The 21591-nt window shown below is 56.2% G+C and overlaps 1 protein-coding gene across 2 annotated transcripts in view; it reads right to left on the reverse strand.

Moving 5' to 3' along the window:
* Nucleotides 1-18430: 18430 nt before the first annotated feature.
* Nucleotides 18431-21591, reverse strand: part of STARD8 (StAR related lipid transfer domain containing 8) — a 48932-nt gene continuing 45771 nt past the window's right edge. For both annotated transcript variants that reach the window (XM_069015111.1, XM_069015112.1), the window contains 5 exons: nucleotides 21419-21533; nucleotides 20936-21151; nucleotides 20498-20715; nucleotides 20162-20338; nucleotides 18431-20053 (listed from right to left, as the gene is read on the reverse strand). In XM_069015111.1, the coding sequence (XP_068871212.1) occupies nucleotides 19936-20053; nucleotides 20162-20338; nucleotides 20498-20715; nucleotides 20936-21151; nucleotides 21419-21533 (844 nt within the window). In that variant the 3' untranslated portion in view covers nucleotides 18431-19935. The remainder of the gene's footprint in view (nucleotides 20054-20161; nucleotides 20339-20497; nucleotides 20716-20935; nucleotides 21152-21418; nucleotides 21534-21591) is intronic.

The raw sequence follows: 21591 nt of genomic DNA on the forward strand, positions 1-21591 counted from the left end.
GCGAGGAGTTCCACAGCTTCCCAGGTTTACTATTTTTAATCACTTTTCTTTTTGTGTATTTATTTTCTGTACATATCTTGTAAACATCTCTGGAATGTTATTCGAGGGGAGCATTGGCTGATACCCCCAGGAAGCAGACACCGGAGCTGCTGGGGGTGGGAGCCGGGCAGTGCCAAGTGCCTCAGGATGCTGGGTGCCCAGGGCTTGCACCAGCCACACGCACAGCAGGGAGCTGGGATGAGGGCAAAGTCTTGGCAAGTCATTTTCATTCACAATGATTCTGTCAAAATGCCCACAGGATGCCAAAACACAGGGTAGAGGAGAGAGAACTCGCATCTGTCCATCTCCCACTGAGTCTTTGGCAGCACAGCAAGGGGGCATCCACAGGGTCCCCAGTGCTGGCCCTTGGCAGCACAGGCAGAGCTTCAGCAAAGAGTTCAGGCTGGGAGAGCTGGGCGTGTTCACCTGGAGAAGAGAAGGCTCCAGGGAGACCTCAGAGCCCCTTCCAGCACCTAAAGGGGCTCCAGGAGAGCTGGAGAGGGACTTTGGACAAGGGATGGAAGGACAGGACATGGAATGGCTTCCTACTGACAACAAGAAGGGTCAGGTGGGAATTCTTCCCTGTGTGGTGAGGCCCTGGCACAGGGTGCCCAGAGAAGTGGTGGAAGTTCCCTGGAAGTGTTCAAGGCTGTGCCACTTGTTTCACTACCCGGGCTGGAGAGAAGAGCCCTGGTAACTTTTGATCCAAATTAAAGATGGTTTGTTTTGAAATGCAAATAGTTTGTAATCAGAGGGAGAAAGGTGGAAATAGCCACAGCTTAATTTCTATAGTCTAAAATGAATCAAAGATCGGGGGGGGAGGGTGGGGGGGCTGGGTTTAAATATGTATTTCTTTTAATAGGGTGAGTAACTTTTGTGTGGGCTGAATTAGCTCTAAATGAAAGCAAACAAGGCATAATTAGAAACTGGTTCACTTTTTTCCTGGTTTCTTCCCCTCTGGAAGGGCAGCAAGGTGTGCATTCAAGGTGTGCATCTGGGAGACAGGGACATGCCCAGCACGGGGGTCCAGCTGGGGGGACAAGGAGGAGGCAGCAGGAGCTGCCAGCACAACTCACACAGGAGCTGGGCACGCACTGGGGACCATCCAGTGGCTTTAAGGCTTCTGGAGGTGCAGGATAAGGCCCCCTCCCAGCTGCCAGTCCCACCAGTGGCCATGGCACTGTGGGTCCTGGTCCCCACAGCCAGACATCCCTGGAACTGGATGGCAGGACTGCTGGAGCCTGCCAAGCAGCAGGAGAAGGGCTGCTTTGCAAAGGCAGCTCCACGTGTAAATCTGGGAAGCTCCCACTTGGGAAGTACATGAGTTTCTCATTTAACGTGGTACCACACTGCATTCTTTCTTTATAAAGAGCCCTCATTTAACTTTAGGCGTGTTTGTACATCTAATTAAAAATGGGTCATGTTTAATTGATTTCATATATCACTGCTGCTGCCGCCAGCACAGTCCAGTGACGGTGGCAGTGCTGCATGCCTGGCACAGGCACATGCTGTCCCTTCTGCTCTGCCCTTGTTCCATTGGCACTGCCATGAGTGTCACCAGCCCCCAGTGGCACCATCCCCAGGAGCTCACCCTGCCCAGAAGAGCATCAGGCCAGGCAGGGCAGGGGGAGCCCCTCCAGCTGTTCCATGGCTTCCCTCCAGCTCCATGGTGCCCACACCACTGTGGGCTGGCGGTTTCCAAATCCTCGGGCTGGGGCTGAGGACTCTGCTTTCAGGGCAAGGAGAAGCTGGAGAGCTCTCTCCATGTCCCTGCACCCCTGTATGGGCGCTGGGGCTGGGGCTGAGCTGGGGTCATGGCACTACCTGTGCTTTCCCATCACCCTGTGCTCGATGTCCCCAACATCCCTGCTCCCTCACCGCCACGGAGAGGGACGCGTCGGTTCCTTGGGGCAGGAGCCTGTCTGGAACACAGGGACAACAGCACAGCAGAGAGGGGGACAGCACTGGGGACAGGGAGGATCACTGGGGACCCCGAGCCTTGCAGGATGTGCCGAATGTGTGTGCCCAGTGAATGTGCCCAGTGACTGTGTCCACCCCGCCGTCCACAGAGCTGCAGCAGTGATGGGCACTGCTCGTCCTGCTCCTGTCACAGCTCTCCCGGGGAACTGAATCCAACTGTCAGCAAAGAGGGGATGATGAGTCAGCTCCCACCAAAGGCTACACTATTACCTAGCAGCTTAATAATGAAAACTGTCATCATTCCTGCAATAAGGAAAGATAAATAAGTTATTAAAAGAAAAGACTGCCACCCTGCCTGGGCAGGGCACTGCGCCAGAGGGATATTAACTGCTGGCCACAGCCTGCCTGTTTGGGGAATGGAGAGGGATACCCTGAGTGATCGGAGGAAGAGCTCTTTGTCTTCCAGCTGGCTTGGAGAGGGCTCATGTGCCTGGCACAGCAAGAGCTACCACTGCTGCTCCAGCCACCACTGCTGCTCCAGCCACCACTCCTGCTCCAGCCAGCACTCCTGCTCCAGCCACCACTCCAGCTACAGCCACTGTCCCTGCTCCATCCACCACTCCTGCTCCCACTCCTGCTCCTCCTCAAAGGTGCAAAGACAAATAGAGCCCCAGGAAGGGAGATGGGGCTGGAGGGGAGGACTGAGGGTGAGGAGGGGCCAGAGCAGGCTCTGATGATCTGATCACCCCAAATCCAGAGCAAGGAGTGCACTAATGAGAGCTTTGCTGAGCAGTGTCAGTGGGACCCTCTGCTGCATGAGCACCGAGGGAGCAACCACCAGAGCATCCCTGTGGCAGTAGCTGCAGCTGATGCTGTGCAGAGAAGGGAAGGGGCCAGCACAGCTTCCATGCTGAACCCTGCTCAGCTCCACGACCAAAACCACTTTCCCCTCCCTGCCAAGCTCCCCTGCTTGGGGCTCAACTTTAGCACCTGTCAATATGTGACACAGCAAAAGGCACCTCTGAGGTGGTGAGAGAAAGGTGTGAAACAGTAAAGAAAGGAGGAAAGAAGTGACCTTCCTTGCCCAGCTGTATTTTACTGGGAAAACATCCACAAGCTGTTCCACCCCTGGCCGGGAATGGTGAGGCCCTGGCTGCTCTGCGGAGCTGAACAGAATAAATGACCTTCATAACACTTTCCCTCTGAAATCCTCCAACTTTCCACTAATAAACAATGTGGCTGTCAGGGCAGTCCAGTCACTTTATCTAAAAATTACTCCTTCTTTCCTCCCTGAACAGTCAGAGAATCTTCCCTGGACCCTACAGCAACACATTCCTCCCTGCTGTCTTCTAGGGGTGAGTCCTCCCCTCACCTTCACCCCCTCCCAGATCCCTGGCTGTGCCCCTGTCCCCATTGCTGTGAGCTCCTTGGGGCTTAGAAAAAGTAGCTCAGTTACTGTGGCACCCCTCTCTCTCTCTGGGCTACCTCAGTGCCATTTTTAGCCTCAGCACAGCACCTGGAACCACCTTTTTTAATCTCAGTGTTTACATGCACCTTCTGGAGCTGCCGAAGTGTCCTGACAAGCCTCTGGAATCAAAGGCTTGGAGCGGCCCCAGGGGCAGGGAGCAGAGAGAAAGAATCACCTGGGCTGCCATGGGGATGGCCCAGGAGGGGCTGCAGGAACACGCCTGGCACGGGCGGGTGGGCTCCGGGCCACGGCCCCGCCACCCACGGCGGCGCAGGCCCCGGCACGCCGCGCTCCGGCAGCACGTCCCACAGACGCCTCCGGGGACCACAGGCGAGTTTCCACTCTTGGCCAGAAAGAGCTCGTAAAGTTAGTGAACATCTTAAAAATTAAGCATCTAATGAGGCCCATCCTGCAGCCAGGGGCTGGGTGCCAGCTGGGCGCTGGCTCCGCACCGTGCCCTGCCCGTCCTGGCAGATGGATCCCAGCACACACGCGTGGGTGTGGGGCTGTGGGGACAGAGCAGGCCCCAGGACATGGCCACCAGTTAAGTGGCCTGGGGACATTGGCGGGAAGTGGGGAAGATATGAACTGACTTTGGATTGTCTCACCAAAGCCCTGTGCTCTTTGACTCCCAGAAACGTTTTAATTCCTGAAAACCCATTTTCAGGTCTTGCTGTCACAGGCTCATGTTCCCTCAGCCACCAAGGGGTGGCTCTCTGGAAAAGGTCAGTCTCCTGTGCCCTCAGGCTAAAGCTAAGGGCTTGTCTGTGGTGCCATCAGCCTGATGCCATGGTGCCACCTCCTCCATGCCGTGCATCCTCACTGCCGGAGCCAGGCAGCAGCAATCCCCTCTCTGGGCATCTCAGAGGGGCCTGAGGGCTGGGCTGAGGGCAATTCATCAGAGCTTTCCATCCCTCTGTGCTTTCCTGGCTGTGAACAACGCAGCATCCAGCACGTGGATGAGAAAGCCCTCGGACGACCTCACTCTTGCCACAGGAGGGGTCAGCCTCATCCCAGCCCACAGTGCAGGATTTCCTCTCACATCCTCCTGGACAAAGCTGGCTGGAGCCCTGCCCCCTCCCCAGACACCCCTCCCTCCCCCTGCTCTGCTCTGGCCATGCTGAACCTGACCCATCCCTCCTCCAGGTGCTGCTCCCTCACCTCTGCCCTGGGCCAAGCCCTGCTTCCAGGGTACTTGCCCACCTTGGTGCTCCTCTGAAGACTCTTTCCCCCAGCCTCCCTCCCCCTGGCCAGCCTTCTGTCGTCCCTGCCCTCTACTGCTCTCCTGCCACCCATAAAAATATATAGAATATAGAACATTATTTTATGGCGTACTATAAAAAAAAAAACAACCTGGAACTAGGAGACACGTGCCAAACCTCAGCAGCACATGCAGGAATGCCTTTGTCCCAGCTGTTGCTGGATTGCCTGAGTCTGAAGGCTTTTTGGGACAGGAATCTTGTTTCCTTGATTTATTGATTTTTTCCTGGCACCGGACAGCAGTGGTGGCAGTGGCTGTGCACAGTCAGTGATGCCATCTGTCCTTTGGGTCCCATCTCCTGAGGTGCTGCCCAGGGCTCCCCAAACCACGCACATGTAGAGCTGGGAGTGTGGGTACCAACGGAGCTGCAAAGGGTGAGGGGCAGGGGCCTCCCGTTTTCCCGAGGATGCTGCTGCAGTTATTGCTCCTCAGCTGCTGTGCCTGTCAGAGCCCCCTCTCTCTCCTTCCTTAGGGTTGAGCCTGTGCCATCTGGGGCCTCTCAGCTTTTCCTGGGGTTTCACAGAGCTGCTGCTTCCTGCACAGGCGATTTGGGGCACCCATGAGCAGGGAACTGTCTGTCTTTCCTGTCACGGCTGATGTAAGACCCTAAATAATGAAGGGATTCCATCCTACACTGGTACCCACACCCTGAGGTGCCAGCCCCACACTAGGAGGTGCAAGCTCCTGGTCCTCCCCATTTCCCTTCCTCTCCTAGGCTGGTGAACTTTCCTACAGCCCTTCAGCCCCAGTTCCATAAAGCTCCCGATTCATTCCGCAGATATTTCCTGCACTGGGGCTTTCCGCAGCATCTGCTGGTTTGAAGTGCTCCGTTTATTCGTCCTGGGGGCACCATTACTTTCTGCTTTAGCAGTTCTGCCTGCTCTGAAGTCTCTGCCAGGCTCCATCCACGGGAGAGAAAATTGATGAAAGAATAATAATGATGATTGTTATAAATATATATTTCATTGCGGTGGCCCTTGGTGCACGTGTTCGTCACTGATGAGGAGACCAGAGGGCGAGGGGGTGCTCAGCTCCCAACAGGCTCCCAACAGCAGATGTGTGTCCTCACCCTGCTGCCCTCCTCCTCCTCCTCCTCTTTCTCCTCCTCCTCTTCCTCCTCCTCCTCCCAAGGCACTTGTCAGGATACCCCTGTCTGTTCTCCCCAGAGAGTCTCAGGTGGGTCTTGTGGCCAAGAGCTGGACAACTCTGGAGACAGGATTCTGGGAGTGCCTGTGGGACATGTCCTGGGCAGGCTGGAGCCACTTCCAAGCTCATCCATCCATTGGGATTGCAGGAACGAGAAGCAGCAGGGAGAGCAGCTGAGTTGGGAATAGAGCCTTGCAAAGTGGGGCATAGGGAAGAGGTGCACAACAAAGTCACCTGGCCTCTGCCTCCATTTCTCCATGGATTTCTGCTGTCATCCAACCAAGTGGAAACAGAAAATACCAATCATTTCATCCATAAATGATCCCCATTGGCACCAGCAACACATTTCCCCTCTCCTCAGGGGATTATCCAACCAGGGACTCTGTGAGTGAGTGAGTGCAGAGGATCTTTTCCCTTCTCTTAAAGGAAATATTTTCCCTTTGTTTCTCCAGCTGTGGATAATCCCCTTCCCTCCACATCCTCAGCCACAGCAGACTGAGGATGCTCCAGGCCAGTGTCCCGGCCCTCGCGGCCACTCAACCTCCTCCACTTCCATTTCCTGCTGCAGAGAGTTTCAGGTATTTCCTGTAGACACTTTAAAATTCCTCAAGGGCTTCTCTGTTTCACCCACAGCGGGATGGCCTGGAAGTAGGACAGCAGGAGCCACGTGGAGTGGGGTACCTGGGACGGCTTTGTACAGATCAGCATTCCTTGGTTCATTTTTTCACTGGCTTTCCCATTCGGAGCAGCCCTCCCCTCCCTGCAGATCAGACCAGAGAGTTGTACATGGGCCCTCCTGGGTCTGAGTATCAGTAAATGCAATTCCATCTGCAGCAAGGATAATGTTACCACTGCCGGCTCATCCCTGCTCCGGCCAGGAGCCATCTGTGGGGTGGGGGCTGTGCTGGGACACACACGGACGCACGGAGAGCGCCAGCCCATGGGGGTACTGTTACCTACAGATGGAAATTCATATCTGAGGTACTTGATCTTCCCTAAACTCCCTTGCTATAACTCTTCCACGTGACATCTGTTAAATCCCTCCAGGGACGGAGACTCCACCACTGCCCTGGGGAGCCTCTCTCAGTGCCTCACCACCCTTCTGGGGAAGAAATTATCCCTAATATCCAATGGAACCTCCCCTGGCACAGCCTGTTCCCTCTCATCCTGTTCCCTGAGAGCAGAGCCTGACCCCCACCTGGCTGCCCCCTCCTGTCAGAGAGTTGTGCAAAGCCACAAGGTCCCCCCTGAGCCTCCTTTTCTCTGAGCCCCCCCAGCTCCCTCAGCCACTCCTGATGCCCCAGACTCTCCCCCGGCTCTGCTCCCTTCCCTGGACACGCTCCAGCCCCTCAGTGTCTTCCTTGTCTCTCCAACTCAGAAAGGTGGGAGAAAGAGATGGAAATACATCAATCACCAGAGCCTGCACAAATGTAGATGCAAAATCTGGGATTTTTCATTCCTTATCTGCTGTTAGACCAGTCATAACCTCTGCTGGAGCCTCCTCCCAGCTTGGTCAGAGGCAGCAGAGCTCTCCTGTCCCCTCGGGGTAACCGGCTCCTTCCCCACCTCCCACGCTGCTCCAGTGGTGGTACATCCCGCAGAAGGGAGCAGCTCCCTGCAGAGCACCCTGCTGGGGCCAGCCCAGCCTCACGCTTGCCGGCAGAGCCTTCCCAAACACTCTGAGATCCAAATGTAAATGGATAATTCCATGGAAAACCCACAGCTCAGCTCAAGCAGCAGGTCAGTGATGTTAGCTGAAAGGCTCTTTCAGACCCCAGAGAGAGACCGTGCAGCCCAGAGGGTCTCAGCTTCCCTTGTTTGCTCCCGCGGAAGTTGGTTCTTATGGCAATTTGTGCTTCAATAAACGTGAAATAAAATCCATTCTGCCCTTTCCCTGCTGGCGTCATCCCCATTTCCCTCTGTTTATCACATCATATCCATTGCCCCGGCAACCACGGCAGCCCAGGCAGGGATGGTGCTGGCAGGTGGGGCCCGTGCCAGCCCCACACCCCGGCACGAGGATCCTGCTGTCACACGGTGTCTCCAGTGGGACACACCCCAGGCAGGGAGGGGGGCTGGGAACAAACCCAAGATGGGAGGAAACAGCTCCAGAAGAGGATGCTCTTGGCAGAAGCTGACCCCAGGCAGCACCCACAGGAGTGACGCTGGAAGTGTTTGCCTGTGGGATCTGCAGGTGTGGACACCCACCCCCATGGCCTGGCTCCGGCTCCAGGATGGACACAAACAGAACCCCCAGCTCAGAGCAGAGAGTCTGGGAGCAGTTTGGTGCCTTGATCCCAGTGCAGGTGCCCTCACACCTCGTGGGGCCCATCCTCTGCCCCGCACCTCCCCTGCCCTGTCACGCTCCAAGTTCACCCCTTCGCCCCCGCAGTCGGGAGCCCATTCCCGGTGGATTCGTTCCCTTTAGCCCTGTATCGGTTCGGATTCAGAGCTCGTTGTCCCACCGCTCCCAAAAGAGCTCGCGGACCCCGCTGAGGACAGCGCAGCCCGCGGGGTTCCCCCTGCTCCAGGCTTCGCCTCCATCCCGGAGCTATTCCCATAGGAGCGGCAGCCCGGCCCCACGCTCCTCCCGCGGTCTCCGCCTGCCCCCGCGCGGCGGCTCCGGGCACGGACCCGCACCCACGACAGACCCACACCCACGGACGGACCTACGGACGGACCCGCACCCACGGACAGACCCACACCCACGGACGGACCCACACCCACGGACGGACCCACACCCGCGGACAGACCCGCACCCACGGACGGACCTACGGACGGACCCGCACGCTGGGACGGACCCACCCCCGCGGACGGACCCGCACCCAGGGACGGACCCACAGACGGACCCGCATCCTCGGACAGACCCACACCCAGGGATGGACCCACGGACAGATCCGCACCCACAGACGGACCCACGGAGGACCCGCACCCACACCTATAGAGGGATCCGCATCCACCGGGGAGCCGTGCCCAGACACACGGACAGACCCGCAGCAGTCTGAGACAGACGGGAGCCATGGGGAGGGAAGGACGATGGGAATGGGAAGGAAATGCTGAACCACTGGGGGAGATTTTCTTGGGAGACAAGACTGGGACTACTCAGAGGGTGGGGAGGCCCTGGCACACGTTGCCCAGGGAAGCTGTGGCTACGCCATCCCTGGACGTGTCCAAGGCCAGGTTGGACAGGGTTTGGAGCAACCTGGGACAGCGGAAGTTATCCCTTAACTTCAGCTTCTCGTGCCAATGGGGATGGGTCCTATTTGTACTGGAAATGGAACCTGCTGGAGTCTCCAGAGGCAGCCTCATCTGGACTGACCCTACAGGCAGCTGTCTCCCTGCCCCACACTCTCTGTGGGCACCAGAACCTCACTGCCACATGCCCAGGACACAAGGACTGCCGAGCAGCCAAGGGAGGGGGTTGCATGCTGGGGTCCCCGAAGGACCCTTGTGCAAGGCAGAGTCTGTGAATGAAGATTAACCAGCCGCGGGAAGTTGCTTCACCTCTTATCAGAGAGCCCCTCTCCCCTCCTCTGCAGTGACTCATGCTCTGCTGAGCCCTTCCCACCTCATCTGGGACATGTTACAGCCCTGGACCATACTCCCTCTCCCTACAGATGGCGATTCTTGTGGAATGCCTGCCTCTTTCTCCTCCTCCTTCTCCTCTCCCCTGTTTCTGCTTCTCAGGTGTCCCCTACCCAGGTAACACAGCTGTCCCCTAAGCAGGGCTCCGTTTGGCTTGTCCCCAGCTCTGGAGCCAGCCCTGGAAAGGGAATGCTCCCCAAAGGCTCCCCCATTCCCAGGAACTGTTCATGCCCGTTTCTGCCTGCTCGGTTTGGCTGCCAATCCTCCCCCAGGCCAGTGTAACTCTGCACTGCAGGGGGAAGGAGGCAGATACACAGATTCCAGGGAGTGAGCCCAGTTCCATTGGTTTCTGGTGACGAGCTGCCAGCTGACATTTCTGAGGCGCTGAGTACATGCCCCTCGGTTGGGTGAGGTTTAATTTAACCGTCTCAGAAGCACACACGTCTTTCAGAGCCAGGGACGGTGGTGACTCAAGGAGGGAGCAGAGCTAAATCAGATGTCAAACACTGATTTCTCCACACATCTCCAGGGACTGACAGCTGGAGTCACTCTCACCATCTGTCTTCCTGCTGCAGCCCCCAGAGAAGATGCACTCTGTTAGCTGTTCCTCCAGCTAACAATGGAGACAGCGAGAGAACAAATGCATTCATTTCCAGGCCTATGGATTTTCCATTCAGGGATTTCAGAACACGCTGCATTGGGGCACATGCTCTGTTCATCCCTGTAAGAGGACACAGCACCTGTGCTTTGCTGTGTTACAGGGACACCGATGAACCACCTCCTCCCCATCCCCTGCCCAGGGCACCCTTCAGGCAGGTGTGTCTGGGCTTTCTGATCCTCAGAGGAAAAACTGTCTGAAATATTGTATTTATTGTTCCTCGTGCTCTCGTCCTCACCCCAGGCAAGCTTGGAGACCAAATGGGTTGGCCAGAATCTTGGGACATGATAAAAGCATTTTGTCTCTAGATAGGACATATCTTCAGGGGAACGAGTCCAGAATTAATAAACCATCTACCAGCAGCCAAGTGCGTTGTGTTAACTCAGAAGTAATGAGGTCGTGGTGAATCACCAGGAGTCTGGGACACAGGGGGAGAAACCAGCTCGGAAAAACACTGGATTAGACAAAACCTGGATGCAAACCCTGCTTCTTTCTTCATGATTGAAACTGCTTAATAGTTTGTGTTCCTGTCATTAGAGCTCCATCGCAAGCTCCCAGGAAAGCAGGAGGAGGAAACCACAGGTACCACAGGAGCCAGCCCAGCCTGGGGGGATGCAGGAGCTGGCAAAGGATGGGGGGGGGGCTCCAGCAGGTCTGGCCTCTGCTCCCCTGGCAAAGGCCCCCTCGGGGATCCCAGCGTCCTGCCCTGGCCCTGCAGGGACCTGTCCCCGCCCTGCCCGCAGCCAGGGCTGTGGGTGATGCTGCTGTGCCAGATGAACTGGGAGGGAGGGCTGCGAGCTCTGCCAGCCCAACACATCCCAGGGAGTGGGAGGAGGAGGAGGCTGAGGGCACCTTCCTGCTCTCCCGAGTCATCTCTGTCCACAGCAGCTGTTCCCAAAGGGTTCTCGTTCCTCGCTGGCAGTGTACTCACAAAATGAGGGCAGAGCATCCCTTTGCACAAGTTTTCCAGGTTACAGGTGTCTGGGGCTTTGGGAAAATGACTCCGTGGTGGGGTGACATTCGAGTCAGAGTTCTCCCACTGAGAGGGAGCTGCAGCGGGACAAATCCTTCTCCCAGCTTTGCATAGTCATTTATTATGATTTACAGGCTAATCCCGTGCCCCTCCCTGCGCCCTGACAGCCTCAGCACCCACCCATACTTGAATTACCTTCTCCCATGCAGACTCTGGCTTACACCACCCACAGGAGTGCCAAGGCCTCCTCCTACCCCATGCCCTCCATGACCCTCTGAGGGTCACCCAGGGGTGTGGAAAGCAGCTGGGAGCAAACCTCAGCTCCAAACACTCCTGTGCGTGGCGGGCTCAGCCTCAAACCCCAATCGTGGCCCAGCCAGAGCTGGTCCCTGCTCTGCTGTGTCTCTGCCCCACTCTTCCCCAGTCCTTCTTCCCATGCTTGTGTTCTGGCAGGTTTTCCTCATCTTCCTCATCCAGCCACTCCAGATGTCTCTTCCTCAGCCCCTGCAGAGGTGCAAGAACGTCTCTTTGCACAGGCACGGTGATGCCTCATCTTCCTCCTGTCCTCCCTGTGAGTCCCTGACCTGCACTCCCAGTATTTAGCTGTGCCATCAGTTCACGAATCCCTCAGGCACTGCCTGCAGCAGGAGCATCATGCCAGGGCTGGTGAAAGCTCCCAGAGGCTGCTGGACAGAGGGTTCCTGCCCTCACTCCTCAGAAACCTTCTGCCTTTGCTCTGGAAATGCTCTTGGGCAATCCCAACACTGTGGAGGTTAATCCAGGTTCTTGGGGGTGAAAACCAAGCCAGAAGAAGGGATGTATCAGCTCTTCAAGCTGCAAGAGACAGCAAACCCAACGGCCCAAGGGTTCAGACATGCCCCACTTGGAGTAGTGATACTTTATTCAGCACTGATTTGCAAGTCTTTGCATTCACAACAATATTGGAAGGACGCTGGTTTCCAACAAGGGCAAAACCAGGCTTAGGCGGGACGGGAGGGAGATCATCTGCTCCCGGCAGCTCGGCTTCCCCAGCATTTCTCAATAGAGTAGGGAACAATTCTGCAAACCATGAGCTGAAATGTGACACATCACCCTCCTTTGTTTTCCCACCCATCAGCTGAAATTTTCCTGTTCCCTAGGTCCTGGTAGGCTCTCTCTGTAATTAACTTCCCAGGAACATGTGAGCCCCACCGTGCTGTGAGTTCCTCGGCAGCAGAGGCGGCCGAGCAGGACAATCTATGGGAAGGTGCTTTGGGAACGCCCCGCCTGAGCCTGGTGCTGCCCTCGCCCTGAGCTCTCCCTGGCTGTGTGGACACGGGTGGGCCGTCGGGAGAGGCACACCCCGACCCCTGGGGGCTCATCCCCAGTCAGCCCTGGCAGCCCCCCCATCCCAGGGATTTTGTTCAATCCAGGTGCACTTTTTATTGGATTTTGTTAAATTAAACATGTGATCCCGTATTATCTGACCCAGCTCTGAAGTCTCCCAGGCCCAGGCAAACTCCGCTGCCTCAGCTTTTCATTTCCATGTTTATTTACTGCCTTTCAGATCGCCTGGGCTGCACGGTGTAGCCTCTGATGAATAAATAACCGGTGCCCTTCCAGGCCAGATTGATTAGATGGATTTAATTAACGAGCCCAGCTCCCCTTGAGGACTATCCCAACTAAAATACTGGAACCAGCCAGTGTATTACAGCGCCAGGACCTATTGATTTACGGGAATATGAACAAGGGATCATTTAGTGACTTCATCGATGCCATAACAAGGAAGAGGCTGCAAGGGGTTGGGTCACGGCTGGTTCATCACAGGGAGATTGTTCCTCCCCACTGCTCAGCCAAGTAGTGCCCGTAAACATCCATCCGTCCTCCTCCCCATCCCGGCTGGACCCGTGTGGCCAGAGGGACAGGGAGGCAGAGCAGCCGACTCGATCTCAATGGGATTGGGCGCACACGGGCGCTGGAAGCCACAGGGGAAAAGGCAAAATCCTGAGGAGGGCACGGCGGGGGTTTCTCCACACCAAGGTCAAACCTGGGGCTTTGCAGGGCAGGGGAAGCCGGGCGGGAGCACGGAGCCCACGCTGGGCTGGAGTGGAGGGAGCTGTGCTGTGCTGGGGCGAGCTGCCAGGACCAGCCTGAGCCTCCGTGTGCCCGGGGCCATCTCTCTAAAGGGGACAGACGTGTGACAGGGCGCTCAGCCCAGCTGTCCCCCCACCCCAGCTCCATGGCAGACGGCAGCTCCCGCACGGACCTCACCCCGCCCGCTTCTGCAGCACCCCGGAGAAGCTGCCGGATGGGTTTATTAATTAGTCCGTTAAATTATTGCCGAAGTCACTGAGACCCGCGTGTTGCCCCTGCAGGTCCCTCCCCGCCAGCCGTGGCACGGGCAGGAGCCGTGACACGGGATGGGGAGCGTGCGGATAATGAGCTGCCGTGGGGAGCATCCAGAGCCGAGCGTGCCGTGCCACCTGCCCTGTCCCTGTCCCCGTGCCGCCTGCCCTGTCCCCCCGCCGCCTGGCACGGGCGGCTGCCAGGCTCATCGCGGTGACAATCGTCAGGTTTTAATTAGTCTCCAACACGATTCCTGTCATAAACACTCTGCTGGGGGTTGTTTGTTTTAATTTGATCAGGGACAGGCACAGGGAGGGGGAAGAAGGAAGGTAATTAAATTTGACTAAAATCTTGGAATGCCATTAAAGCGGATGTCCTCATTTGCATAATCCGCTCCCCGCGGCGCCCTAAACTGCCACCAGTTTCTTGTGACTGGTTTTCCCCCCAAGAGGACGCTGTCCACCCGCAGAACCTGCCAGCCTAGGGAGGACAGGGATGTGCAGGGACGGGAGAGTTCAGTGGGGAAAGGGAAAAACGCCTGGCTTTCTTTAGCAGTTTGGGGGGCTGTGGGTGAAGTACCAACACCCGGGCTAGGCTGGCAAAACATCAGCACCTGGGCTGCTCCTCTGCTGGGAATGAGAGCTCCAAAGCTCTCCCGAGGTGGTCCAGATCAGCCTGGTGTGGATGCCCAAGTCCCAGCCAAGGGACAGGGAAGCACCAGGGTGCCGTGTCCTGCTGGGGGCAGGACACCAGGACCAAGGGCAGGGTGACAAGGCAAATGCAGCCAGCTGTGCCTCCAGATCCTGGCCTCGGGAATGCCAAAGCTCCTGGAGCTGTGAGTTTAGGCCCCTGCACGAGGCCAGCCAAGCAGCAGGTGGTGTGGGGTCAGAGTGGGTCTCTCCTCATTTTGTGGCCTTAAACAGCAACTTCAGCCCTTTGGTGCTTCTCTTTCCCTACGTGTGTTTCCCTGTTTAACATGGAGAAAATGGTTCTGTGTTCCCTGTTCTGTGTTCCCTGCTCAGCTGTCCATAGAGTAATTACCTGGTAATTATTTCTACTCATTGGCAAGTTGTTTCTAATGATGTTTGCTAAAGGTTTGATTATTACTGCAAGTGCTGCTTCTACATCTGGCATTGGAGCTGGGATGCTGGGGAAGGTTCTGGGAAAAGCAGGTTTTCCAGGGAGGGGCTGTGCTTTATGGAGATATCTCAGTCAAGAACCGGAGACTGTGACGCTCTTGGGGTGGATTTTGTTTGGTTGGGGTTTGTTATATTGATAAAATAAAAATTGTTATATACTCACATTGGGTGACAAACAGGGGTTTGATGATAGACGGTAAAAACCCTGAATAGTTTGGGAAGAAACATGAAATGCCACCAGCTCCTGGCTGGGCTGCAGAGGCAGCAGCACCTTTAGGAGAGCACCCACGGTGGAACTGCCTTTTCTAGAGTCACTGAGGGAACGGTAAGAGCAGGGCAGGGCCAGGGCAGCAGGATCCACTCACCTGCCAGCTGTCTCACAGCACACACACCTTCAGCAGGTGATGTGACAAGTTCCTGCCCTAGAAAGCCTCTCACAGCCCCCAGCAGAAACAGGATGTCATAAAAATGAATTGCATTTGGGAGCAGGATCACATCTGTCATTACCGTGGATGTGCCCTGGGAGTGCCTCGATGCCACCCCAGTTCTGGCTGCAGCAGCCACGTGCACTGAGGATGGACCAGCCAGGGGAGGATGGGATCCCCTCCTGACCTCTGCAACCACAGCGAGGGATCTGGAGGGGTCAGAGGGATTATGCAGCGAGGGGTGCCAGTTAAAAATCATGGGACTGACACACTGGCTGTCACTGAAAGGAGAGATGGAGCATCCCCTGACACGTTGCCCAAATATCCTTCCATCCTGTTCTGTAACTGTGCCACTAAACCATCCCTGCTCCTAAGGAAGACTTGGTCTCCTGCTTCTTTCAGCACCTTCGTCCTCCCCTTGCCATGAGGACTGTCTGACTTCACTTACCTACAGGATCTGGTCAGATTTGTGCCATCTCTTTCCAGCATGACTCTGCCTGTGTTCGTTTTTTAACTTTCAAAGCCCCAGTTAAAGCAGTGTTATCTCCCATTTGCCCCTTCCATCTCTTTTCTGCCTGAAGGACCTTCTCCTACATCTGAGGACAGAAAAGGATTGCAGAGCCCAATGAGGTGCCTCAGGCTGGCAGCTGCAGATGGGTAATCTGTGTTCTGAAGTGGGCTGATCCCTCGGGATTCCTGCTGGGACCACTCATCATCCCCCAGGACACATGGCAGGCCCTTCTCCAAGCCAGGTGTGTGATCCCAGGAGGAGCCGTGTCTGTCAGGGTGCCAATGCAGTGCTGGCAGGGCCGGGAGCACTGCATGGGTTCACAGCCCTTTCTTTTATGTAAAAATGAATGGGTTTGCCCTGAATCTCTGTCAGCAGGGTTAGGCAGTGAGGATGCCTGAATTCTCATCTTGTCCACAACCAGACAATGCCTGTTCCGCAGGGATGCTGAAATCAGAGTGCCTGTTTGTGTGACTGCCAGGCCAGGCAGGCGGCGTGGTCTTTATCTAGAGAGGGGAAAAAAGCACCAGGGAAGCCAGGGCTGGGTGAGAACTGAGGGATCATCCCAGCGGCAAACAAAGCAAAAGGAAAAGCTGGCTTGGTTTGGTCAAAGATAACGTTACCCCGGTGGGAAGGCGCCTGCACAGCTGTGCTGGAGTGGGGGCTGCCCAGGACATGACTGCGGAGCTCTGCCATGGAGGTCACACCTTTGAAATCCCGGGATATAAATCTATGCCATGAGGTTGCACAAGCCTTCCCCAAGCCCCTCGGGGTCTGTATTGTAACATTTGCTGGGCTGCACGGCCCAGAGGCTGAACCCGTGCAGGGAGTGTCCAAGAGCCCTACATCATCCCGGGCTTGGGAGGAGATGCAATCCCAGGAGCTGGACAAGGACTGCTGCCAAAGGGTGGGAAGTTCTTGGACCACTAACAAGGCTCATGTTGAGAAATACAACCAGAGTGTAAAGATGCTGTGACAGCAGGGAGTGGGTGAATGTACTGGGCACCACTTGTTTCTCCTGGGTTTTATTTCTCTCTTCATTAGCATTATAATCATTGTATATTTTGTATTAATTGCTAAGCTGTTCTTATCTCAACCCACAAAGTTTCCCTTTTCTTCCCCATTCTCATCCCCACATTGGGGGCGGTGGGAGTGAGTGGCTGTGGTGCTGAGCTGCTGGCTGGGCTTAAAACCCCGATGTGAGTGCAGGAAGAGAAACCAGTTCACTCCTATCCCCTGAGAAAGTTATTCCAGCCCACTGGAAGCCCCCCAGCATGAAAATACTGCTTTAATCCCCTGGGACAAGAGGGTCTCTCCTGGCTGGGGCTGATTTAGGGCAAGGGGAACATTCTGCCCGTGAAGACAGAGAAGTTGCCGAGCCGCGGGGGCCGTGTCCTGGCCCAGGTGTGATACAGAGTGATGTGTATTTGTGAAGGTGCACGCTGGGTGGGTGGGGGCAGCCAGGTAGGTGTTGTGTAGGTGGTGGGGGCCAGGTAGACTCCACCAGCCAGGTGCTACCTGTGCACTGAGAGCTGTGGTGGAGCAATCCCTTTAGAGATCCTTCTGCCAGGGCTGAGATAATGGCCTAAGGATCCCAGGAATGGGCAAATGGTCAGGCTGGACGAGCATCACCCCTGTGCTGGGGATGGCCCACAGAGCCAGCTGGAATGGCTGCAGCTTCTCTTTGGAAGGAGAGAATGACCATTAATTTCCCCAGATGCACATTTTCAAGTACCTGTAATGAAAGACAACTGTGCATGTTCCTCCCCCTAATGGGGCTGTTTGCACTCTAAATACTGTACAGCTTCTACCTGACTGGCTAATAAGGAATGATTTTCTCTCCTTTTATCTCTAATTAAGCCAAACTGAGCCTGGCATTGCTACTCTGTAGTAATTTCCCAGATGCAGAGGTTTGCTAAGTCATAGGGATTGGTTTTTATAAGGTTTGAAAAGATAATCTTTAATAATGTGCAGGGAAAAAACATAAATCTCTGTTAATGAAACTTGGAGGATTTCAATAAGAAATTGATTTTAAATGTTAGTCTCTGCAAAGCAGAGGTTGGAGGAAAACACTTTTGGATTGATCAGCTGGTGGTGCTGAGTGGGGGCGCATTTGGGAGCGTGGCTGGGGTGAGCCCAAAAGCCCTGGGATGGCTCCAGCCAGCTTTGCAGAGGCTTTAGGGTGTTATTTAGTGTCTGCACCCAGCACAGCATCATGCAGAGGGGTGGGCAACCTCTTCATTCAATCCACTGGGGACTTGGGACCCAGGCATGGGGACATTGTGAGGCAGGACAGGGTTCCCTGTGGGAGTGGGGGTCCCTGAGAGCTCACCCCCTTCCATCAGTGGGATGCCTGCGTGGGTCCATGGAGTACAGCCACCCTGCTGGGGCCCTGGAAGGTGAAATGCCACCTTGCCCTCCACCCCAGGATGGGAAGGGTACCCTCTCCAACCCAGTGCTGGAGCCCTGGCCATGGGTGGATTTGGGATGAGCCAGGGCTGCCGCATTGTGTCTGCCCCCATTAGTGCTAAAAGCAAGAGCAGTCTCGCTGCTGCCAATCCCACAATTTAGCCAAGCTCAGAGAGGGATTTCTTCCTCTCCAGGCTTGAATCTTGCAGCCTTCAGCACCTTCATTCTTCACCTACTCCAGCACATTCTACTCTATTCCCACCAGCGCTTCCAAAACAGTGGAGAGAGGCATTTGCTCCAGGGAATTCACCAGCACAATGTGGTTCTTCTTCACCGGCATCACTGATGCTGGATGCTGATCTTCCTCCTCACGCTGTTCTCCCTGCTGCAGGTGGCAATGCCAGGAGAACCCCAAACCCTGGCAAGGCCCTGAGCACAGCTGGATATGGGAAATGCTGGGTTTGAGTCTCTTCACCCACGCGGGGGCAGCCCCAAGGCCGCACAGTGCTCAGCCCTGGGCTGCTCCGATGCTGGAGAAGCCCTGAGCACAGAGGTTTCCTCATCAGCCAGCAGATCTTGTTAGTAGTTTATTAATTGCACGGATGGGAAGAGCAGCCCCGATCCAAGTCAAACAACCGCTGCAGTTTCATATGATACAAAACAAAAGTCCCTTAAATACAAAATACCCAGCTCTAAGTGAGCATCACCTGGTGCTGAGCTCTGCCACCAGAGTTATATATTAACATTCCACCTGTACAAGTATTTATAGATAGAAAAAAATAAACACTTTAAAAAAAATCAGGAGAAATTTCACTCCCCCACATGTTAGTTATATTTTTATATATATATATAATACATATATATAAAAACACGGACTAGAGGCTGATTTGTGCTTTTTTTTTTACCAAAAGACAGACAGACAGTTACGGCCAAACTGACACTGGGGGTCCCCAGCTCATGGGTCGTGTTGCCTTCCAGTTGGAACGACGTCTGGGAATTTGGGTTCCTGCCTGAATGGAGAAACCAGGTCATCTCCTGGGTGCTCACAGCTCCGGTGAACAGTTCCTTCATGAAGGGAAGGAAGAAGGGGTGGAAAGCAGAATGGATGTCTCTGCAGGGAGTAGGTGGGCATGGGCCATGTGTAGCTGCCCAAAGAGGGGCGAATCCCAAACAACTGCCCCTCCTGCCATCCCTCCTTCCTCTCCGGGTATGGCCCTCAACACTGAGAGCAGCACAAAGGAGGAGCGGGTCTGGGGAGTCTCTCCCCACCTCGATGCCTCTTTCCAGGCATTGCCCCTTCCCACTGAGGGGCGGCTGCTCTGGGGCTCCAGCAACATCCTGCCCCATGCAAGTAACAGGTCAGCTGATTGAGTGATGGCCTGGGCTTGAAACGTGGGCCATCCACCCCTCCTCCCAGTGACACCCAGTGCAGAGAGAGGGCTTTTAGCCAAGGAAGAGCAAGGCACGGGAGTACAGGGCTGCTTCTTCCATGAATTCAGCACCAATGCTGTGACAGGTTCCATCTGCCCCTCAACAGGGGCTGGCACTTGAGCTGTACCTATGTATCGATAGGCAGCCCCCTCCTCCCAGAACAGCAGCCCCTTCCACTACCACACAGTGACTCCCTGGCTGTCCCCACCGGGTGACACCACACGCAATCCCCTCCTCACTCCCCACCCTCCACTTCCCGACCCCACTCTACGACCTGCAGACACGGCCCCATTTTCCCCGCTCGCTCCTGCCACCTCACTCCACGCTCCTTTGCCCCTGCTGTTGCTCCTGGCTTGTGTGGGGGGCCCCAGCTCCTGCCACAGGCTGCATCCAGGGGTCACGCCATGGTCATTCTTTCCCTCTGCTCCCCAGCCCCTCCTGAGGGACACCACAGCTTCCCCTCTGCGGCCCCACAGCCCCCAGGCTGTGGGACAGGACTGCCCAGCCTGGGGTGAAAGGATGTTTATAAATATGTGCCTCTGTCTCCCCCTCCACGGGCACTGTCCATGCCATGCTTCCTGCTGAGAGCCCCAGTCTGGATCCACTGGCAAGTCCATGTCTGACAGGACAGAGCGTCTTCCTGGTGCCTCAGATCTTTGTCTCAGGGCCGTTGGGACTCAGGGCTGGGAAAGAGTCTCGTATCCTCACCAGCTCCATGGCACAGAGGTGGCCAAAGACCCTGTTGTACCACTCGGGAGACCGGCCCCTGGAGAAGGGAAGAGGCAGGAGGGGCTGAGCGGGCAGGAGAGACCCTGGCAACATCATGGAGCAGCACATCCTGCTGCTCCATCCCCTCCCCAGAGGGCCCCGTTACCTGAGGTCAGCCCTGCAGATGTGGGTCACCCGGGAGCGGCCCATGGCGCTGGGCTCGATGAGGTACTGGGACGTCAGCACGATGGCCTTGACCCCTCCCTCCACCGGCACCTTGTCGTGCTCCACCGAGAGGGAGCTGAGCAGGCAGGCTCCCCGCGGCAGGTCCGTGCGCCAGCGCCTGCAACAGAGCAGGAGTCGCCGTGTGCCCACCATGGGGTCCACAGCAGGATCAGACACCGGGGGAGCCCACACAGCCCGGGCTGGAGGAGATGGGGCTGGAGCAGAGGGGATGCACCAAACCGAGCCCAGACCCCCCGCGGGTCCCGGCCGCCCTCACCGGAGCACCATGCAGTCCCTGCGCGGGTGCGGGGCCATGCTGTCCGTCACGTAGTGGTACACCTCCATGTCCTTGTCCAGCGCCTCCACCACCCTGCTCTGCAGCAGGTCCTCGTCCCACAGGTGACGCTCCCGCAGCACCCGGTGCAGCACCGCGGCGGGAGGGGCCTCGACATCTGTGGAGACCTTCCACAGGCGCAGAGGGTGCCCGTCCCCAACCTGAGTGGATGAGGTGGGGGTCACACAGACTGTCTGTCCTGCAGGACCCCCAGTGCTAACCCCTGAGCAGCTTCACTGATGGCTCCCACTGCCACAGAGCAGCGCAGTCCCATCTGCTGGCCAGTGAGGGATGGGGTGAGACCTGCTCTGGCTACTGGAGACGTCACCCCATACACATTTCCCTGCATGTTCTCAAGCCCCTCCACACAGTGACATTTACCTTTTTGCAGGACAGCTCTGTGTTCAGGGGCCCTGCTGTGCTCAGCCACCCCTTGAATTTCTCTGACGACTCTTTCAGCAGGTTCTGGACACTCTGCTCAAAGTAGGAGTGTAAATCCTTGCTCTCCCCCTGACACACCAAGTCAGCCAGGGGATGGGGATAGGCATCTGCGGCCATATAGGAGCTGCTCAGCTGCAGCAAGATGTCATGGGAGACCTGCAAGCCAAAAGCACACGGATGTTCAGCAAGGCAGAGGGATCCTGTGGGGACTCTGTGAGTGGTCCTGGACAGACAGAGAACCATAACTCATTCCCAAGGGAGTGGGGAGGATGGACATACAGCCTGAACCATCTCCTGCCCCAGGAGATGCAGCTGGGCTTGGCCCCAGGCTGATTGGCTGGTAGCAGCTATCCTCGCCTCAGGACTCCAGGAAGGTCACACCTGCCACGGGCAGTGCTGGGCTGGGACACCATTGCCACCCACCTGGAAGAGCTTCTTGCAGTCAGTGATCATATGGGAGAGCCCCTGCGTCGCAGCCATGTTCTCGTTGAGGTCCTTCTGGTCTGGTTTCCCCATGGTTCCCCTCTTGTGTATGGCCCTATAGATACATATGCCGGGTAGTGCTGGCACCAGTGGGCACCTCTAGACCCCCATGA

This window comes from Aphelocoma coerulescens, chromosome 4A, assembly GCF_041296385.1.
Source record: "Aphelocoma coerulescens isolate FSJ_1873_10779 chromosome 4A, UR_Acoe_1.0, whole genome shotgun sequence".
In the NCBI taxonomy this organism is placed as follows: Eukaryota; Metazoa; Chordata; class Aves; order Passeriformes; family Corvidae; genus Aphelocoma; species Aphelocoma coerulescens.